At 52.6% G+C, this 6,679-nt stretch overlaps 3 protein-coding genes across 3 annotated transcripts; 1 reads left to right on the forward strand and 2 right to left on the reverse strand.

The window, feature by feature from the left end:
• Positions 1-38: 38 nt before the first annotated feature.
• Positions 39-4,872, reverse strand: GNI_058750 (putative arginine N-methyltransferase; the record flags this gene model as incomplete). Its single annotated transcript, XM_011136145.1, has 2 exons — positions 39-4,470; positions 4,718-4,872. Coding segments are annotated over 2 exons (4,587 nt in total), but the record flags the coding sequence as incomplete, so codon positions are not given.
• A 131-nt stretch (positions 4,873-5,003) lies between these two features.
• GNI_058760 (putative transmembrane protein) lies at positions 5,004-6,090 on the reverse strand (the record flags this gene model as incomplete). The annotated part of the gene is made up of 2 exons (XM_011136146.1): positions 5,004-5,381; positions 5,488-6,090. 2 exons carry the CDS (start codon positions 6,088-6,090, stop codon positions 5,004-5,006), a joined length of 981 nt encoding a protein of 326 aa, XP_011134448.1.
• A 12-nt stretch (positions 6,091-6,102) lies between these two features.
• GNI_058770 (leucine rich repeat protein) lies at positions 6,103-6,665 on the forward strand (the record flags this gene model as incomplete). The annotated part of the gene is made up of 2 exons (XM_011136147.1): positions 6,103-6,577; positions 6,613-6,665. The coding sequence occupies 2 exons, from the start codon at positions 6,103-6,105 to the stop codon at positions 6,663-6,665; spliced, it is 528 nt and encodes a 175-aa protein (XP_011134449.1).
• Between the last annotated feature and the right edge of the window lie 14 nt (positions 6,666-6,679).

The raw sequence follows: 6,679 nt of genomic DNA on the forward strand, positions 1-6,679 counted from the left end.
ATCGCGCTTGCATCTGTGTCGCGCGCGGCTTCTCGCACCGCACGCGTCATCTTGAGCAGCGTTGGGATGTCTCCGCGGTGGTTTTCGAACATCGCTACCATGTCCTTCACGCTGCCGGCCTTTCGCTCCTCAGGCGTGAGGCCGGCCTCGGTCGTGGCGGCAGCGATGAATTCGGCCAAAGCGACGGCTGCTTCCGCCTTCAGATCGTCTGGCACGTCAGGGTCGGCGACGAGGTTGTTGTAAGCGGTTTTTAGTTGAGCCAAGGCGTCCACGGTAGCCGCGTGCGGCTCCTTACCCACGAGATTGCGGTGCATCTTCATGAGGGCCGGCAGACTGGCCGGTTCCTTGCCCATGTCATTTAGATCCTGCATCGCGGCCGCGTCGGCGACGAAGGCGGGAGCCTTCTTCTGGTTACGGCCCATGTTGCCGAGCAGTTCAAAGGCGTTGTCGAGTAGTGGCTTGTTCTTGTTGAATCGTTTCATCAGGGCCATGACGTCGTCGACGAATGCGGGGTCGCCAATCCGTCGGGAACTAGGGTCCGAGTCCTGGGCTAGTACAGCGGCGCCATACGGTTGTGAGCAGATGGCGCTGAGGTAATCTAAAACTGCGGCGCAGACCTCGGGATCGGTGTTGTGTGTTTTGAGCATACGCTGCGCCTGCTTTATGGTTGTGAACTGGTGCCCACTGTCCACGACCGCCTTGTGGCTGGGTTCGTGTCTGGCCATGTCGGCCAGGGCGTGGAAGCCGTCGATAAGGAAGGCTCGCGGCTGTTTGCCGGCGTCTTTGCCGAGTAACTCGGAGAACGCGGGCATCATCTTCGGCATGAGGGCCGGCACACCGTGTGGCGTGGCGGGGTCATCTCGGCTGCGTTTCGCGATCCGTCGCACCACACGTCCGATCGAAGGCAGCAGCGGAGGTTCCTTCCGCGCGGCATCTGCAAGTTTGTCCATACATTTCGCACAATGTTTAAAGGCGTCTTCGGGGCGCTGTGGTTCGCCGGCGAGGAATACGGCGAGTTGGTTATTGAGTTTGGTGACGTTCTTCGTCCAGTCAGCCGGCTTCTTTTCGCACTGATCCACGATCTGGCGGAAGAGCGAGTCGATCTGTCGGTCGCATCCCACCTTGCCCAGGTACTCGCCGCAGGCCTTCATGAGCAGCTCGTGGTCAGGGTGCTCGAGCATGATGCGTTCAATTTCGGGAACAAGATCCACTTCCGCAAACAGGCCCGTGTCTGTCGGCAGAATCACCGCATTGTAGTTGCGCAGTGTGTGCGCCACCACGTCCGGTACCTCGATCTTCGGCGCCTGCAACACCTTGCGTACCACACGCCCCAGCGCGGGCAACAGATCTTCCTTCTGCTGCAGCCGACTGCGCAACTGCTTCTGGCGGTTCACTGCGTCCAAAATGCGGTTACAACGTTTCATGGTCGGCCAGTCGTGGGGGGACTCATCCATGACCTTGAGGACGCCAGGCAGCCCCTTATTCTTCAAGAAGATGTCCAAAACTTCGTCGTCGCCAACCAGTAAGATATTTTCCAGTGCTTCGACCAACGGCGCCTTGAGCTCAGCCGGGCCATCCTCATTGAGCTTCTTACACAAGTGTGCAAGCCAGCGCCGATACTCCTCGTATTTAAGGAGCTCCTTCTGCGGCACAAGCGAACCCATCACATTCGCCGTCTCGACTAGAATCTCAGGATCATCATCGTGTTGTGTTGCAAACGCACACACCTTCGCCGCCCAACCCTTCGCGAATGCCGACTGAGACTCATTGCGGTCCTTCTGCAAACAACGCCGCGCCGCACGCAACGCAGCCAATCGGCCCTCCTTCGAACCGTCGCCCATCGTCTCCCACATTTGTGCAAGCCTCTTAACACCTCCGTTGCGAATCAGATTATTGGCGCCCACCGGTTTCTGCGCCAAGTTCGCTGCGGCAACCGCCAACTGCTCCGTAATCGCCACGCGGTGCTGCAGTTCCCCACACTTCTGTAGTTTGTCCTGTGTCTCCCCAATGTGCCGGCCCAGGTCACATTTGGCGGCCACTCGGGCACCTTCACCGCTGACTGTGGCTGCGTTAATGTTCTCCAAACAGCGGTACGCCGTCTTGTAGTCGCCCGAGTTCATGGCCTTCCCCAGGTCCCGACAGTTCTCCTGAATGATCCGCTCCAGCTCGCCCTCCGGCACCAACATACCGATCAATTGCGTGGTGTAGTGTCCCAAGTCCTTATTGCTGCGATGCGTCCGCTGTGCCGTCTGCACCACGGGTAGCGCGTCTGCGCCTTTGAGCTGCGCCAGCGACCGCTCATCCGTCTGCGCAATGGCTAATAGAAACTTGCAGCCCTCCAGCTGCACGTCTTGATAAACCGCCACACGGCTCATGTAGGCAAGGACACTCTTAAGCACTCCCGTGTCGATTATGCGATGCGCATTCTCGGGGTCCACGCTGACGAGCGACCGCAGGCAGTTGATGAAAGAAATTTGCGCGCGTCTGGCCTCGGGATACTTACGGATGCACTTGAGTAAATTTTCGATGATCTCGGCGTCGCGTCCGCCAAGTCGGTGCGTGGCGCATAGTGTCTCCAGCGACCGGGCCAGGTCAATCAAACTGTTGTCCGTAGGGTCGTCCTGTTTGTCGCGCAACGCCTTCGTGCCGGGTAACTGGACGATCTCCAGCAATCCGATCACTGCGGCGTCCACCGGTTTGCTGCTGCCGATGACGAGCGAATCGATGCACTGACAACCGTACTTCACTATTTTCTGCTGCTCCGGGTACTTGGGAGACTCGACCCAGGTCCGTAGCCCTTTCATAATAACCGCCGCCGCGTTCTGCCTCTCAAAGGCCGGACGAAGTCTGTTCAGCTGCGAGAGCCCATTTACAGCGGCCAGACATCGCAGACACCGTTCCGGGTTTTGCTTTGCCGTATTCACGGCCAGCTCCAGCTCAGACAGTGTGCGGCTAACATCCTTCTCACTCGCGAGTGCCTCAAGCGCACTCAGAGCCGAGGAGGCGATAGACGGGTTCGAATCCGAATAAGTGAGCAACAGTGCCAACGCCGCCTCCACCGGGGCACTCCAGTCAGTCCCGGCAGCGGACGGGCTGTATTCCACCACCTTCTGGAGGAATATGGCTGCCTCACGTCCCACGACGGAGTGTTCGCACGACGCAGAAATAAGCTTGGACACGGCCTCTATCATCGGGACCAACTGTGCGCTTGTACCGGCGTTCATCTGTAGCATCTGGCTCGCGGCGCCTACGACGCTTTCGTGGTAAACCTGGTCCTCGGGCAGCGCACTCGCGTACTTTGCCAGCTTCTCGGGTGCCTTGGCTGATCCCCATCCCGGACAGCTACCTGACTGGCGCATGAGTTCTGCCGAACACGGCAACACTTCGTTGCCGATGTCCATGTTCTTTACGACCAACTCGCACACAGACGCCAGCTTGGTGTGTGTGCGCTCATCCACACACACAGTGGCGAGAGCACTCACGGTGTTTTTATAAGCTCTGGGGTATTTGCGGGCGTCCACATTCTTCAGCGTCTCCAGCAACGCATCAAGACCACCAACGTCAATAACTGTTTTGCGCGAATCCGGACTCTGTCCCACAGCCAAAAGCATCTTGGTAATGCCCACAACCGACTTGTGTGTCTTTGCATCCTGTTTCGACTTAAGCTGCTGCACGGTCTCCTTCAACGCATCCACCACCAGCGGAATACTACCACCCTTGGCAATCTCTGTGGCGCAAGACGAAATATACGACATAGAACTCAACAACGTCAGCGCGTTCTCGCGCTCCGGACTTTCCGGTGCCGAATTCTTCAACGTGGACAGACACTGTTTCAGATCATCTGGATTAACGATGGCCGCAATACATTCGGAACCGGCCTTTTGAATACCTGCATGGTTTTTATTAGCATCAACCAAATTAATTATTTTCTCAAGATCTGCCGGAGTCGTTTTATGCGCCTTCGCCGTAGCACCCACAATCTTAAGAGCACTGACCACGCACTCTGGCGAATCTTTGCGACCCGCAACGACTGCCAAAACCTTCTCAACACCTCCCTGTGATCCAATCATCGCTGGCACACCCGGTTCTTGACATGATTGCTCGATAGCCTTCAGGGTGCGCAAACACATCGGACTCTTCATCTTAGACTTCAATGATTGTAATAAACCAGGTACGATGCCACTCATATTAATCGGGATGTTCAATGTATTTAAGTTCTTAATGCAATCCAAATAATGCTGAATTCCCGTCTCGTCATTTACACCACCTGCCATAGCCTCAACTACCTTCTCAGGCATACCACTAGAAACCACTTCATTCAATAACCTTGGCTCATCCTTCAAGCCTTCACTGACACCAAAGAAAATCTTACCAAATAGGACTAACACCTCTTCGTCTTCCTTGAACAACGAAATGCTCTCCAACAAACGAGGGAACTCCGGATTCTCCACAACAGACAATGCGTTCTCTCTAAAAAGTCAGTACAATCAACTGCGCGCCAGGATCTCGGACATCGTAATATCGGACATCGTAATATCGGACATCGTAATATCGGACATCGTAATATCGGACATCGTAAGATCGGACATCGTAATATCGGACATCGTAATATCGGACATCGTAATATCGGTCGGCAGAGATATACGGTACCCGACATGTAGGACAGCAGACATGTATTAAGCATGTATGGTGTATTATTTATGTATGGGGTACTTACTTATATCTGTTATTGGGAGGAACACAGAATTCAGACAGAGACTTGATGGAGAAGACCATCATCCGTTTGAACTTCTGGTTCTTGAACACCGAGACAATCGCCTGCTGAACACCTGGTTCAGCATCCCTGCGGTTCCTCTCAAGTGGTGAAGACATAAAAAATATTTAGATTGTTAAAAACAAAGTTTTAATGTCCTCTTCCAAATTCTCCTGAATCACGAATCTACAAAAAAGAGACTATCTCTCCTCGTGACAAATCTGTACTAGTGTGAATTAAGATTAGTATCCTACCCTTGATCATCAAAGTAATGGGTCACGTCCCGTTCCAGCAGAATTCCGACTTGTTCCTTGTCGTCCGTTTTCTTGTTGATCGGAACAACGCCACTTTCGAGAACTGAAATGACAGACTTACTGATGTCCACTGGATCCATGCCCTTGGGTAACTCGATCGCTTGTTGTCTGCGCTTTCCAACGTTGAATTTGGCTGCGGAATGAGGTTGTATTTTCTCAAGGACGTATAGGAGCCCACGAATATAAGGAACGGATTTCAAACGGAAACAACGGGTTATACCTCCCTTTAGGGAGGAAATATAAGAGAACTGGTTCGTTGTGACCCAGCGAACCATCGCCTGTTCTGGTTCATAATGAAGATATATGGCATTCGACTAAAACGAGATGATTTAAATGTGTTCTTTCGCAAGAGAGTGTCTGGATTAAATCCGTGTCTGGATTAAATCCGTGTCTGGATTAAATCCGTTATGTGAAACAAACTTTGTAGTCAGTTTTTTTCTTGCTGAGTCTGAATGCTGAGACCAATTTATCAGTACATGCAAAGTCGATGATAAAGAACGACACTGCGACCACCCAGTAGAGGGCTGCTGTAAGGGCGATGGTCTTTTTATTCTCTTTATTATACTGCAATCTAAAGCAGTAGAGCCCGCTAGCGATTGCGATCCAGCCAAAGACGATCATGTAGTTGGAAAGTCTATAAGACTCTCGGACAAAGTAGGTACCGCTTTCTTTGGCATTGCCAATTAGTTCAGCCGCAGCTTCCTTCAGGGCGTGCACAACGTCCTGTTCATTATATACGGAAGATGCGCGAACGTCATAGCATAACTTCTTAAATTCAACAATCTGGTTTGCCGCTACTTCCGGGGACCCTGCCGTTACTTCCGGGGACCCTGCCGTTACTTCCGGGGACCCTGCCGTTACCTTCGGGGACCCTGCCGCTACCTTCGGGGACCCTGCCGCTACCTTCGGGGACCCTGCCGCTACCTTCGGGGACCCCGACTGTTTAGTCTTTCTTTGTCTTCCCTTATCTTCGTCGTTCGCCCTGGCTGCATCCGCCTCTACTGCTTTCTTCATGGACGGCATATAAAAAATGTAATGGGCACAGATTCCTTGCGGATACCCGTCAACCTGTTGGTGGGTGTTACGGTACTACGGCTGGAGCACCTGAAGCTGACTGATGCCACACAGGATTTGTCACAGGTACAGGAACTGATATGTCAAGGTAGCCACATCACCCAGATTCATAACGATGTATGGAACGCTTTACCCGCTCTCAGGACGGCACTGCTGCAGAAAAATAAACTCAGATCCTTCCCCACCGAATGCCTAGAACACTGCTCCAAGATTATCTATCTCAATCTCGACCATAATAAGATCTCAACCATACCCACGATTCACACTACCTCTCTACTAACCTTATCTCTCGCATACAATCAACTAACATGCATACCCTCCTCTTTACTTCAACCGACTTCGTTGATCAAACTTACACTCGATTACAACGCCATAACCATTATTCCTTCGGAAGTATCGAACTGGAAATCAATGGAGAGATTGAGTCTTCTACACAGTACGCCTGCACTTTACCAATGTGATCCTTCATAGCACGCTATCCTTTGCCACTTATTAGCACGTACTTATTAGCACATACTTATTAGCACACACTTATTAG

The sequence above is a fragment of the Gregarina niphandrodes genome (assembly GCF_000223845.1).
Source record: "Gregarina niphandrodes unplaced genomic scaffold scaffold00009, whole genome shotgun sequence".
NCBI classification, from domain to species: domain Eukaryota; phylum Apicomplexa; class Conoidasida; order Eugregarinorida; family Gregarinidae; genus Gregarina; species Gregarina niphandrodes.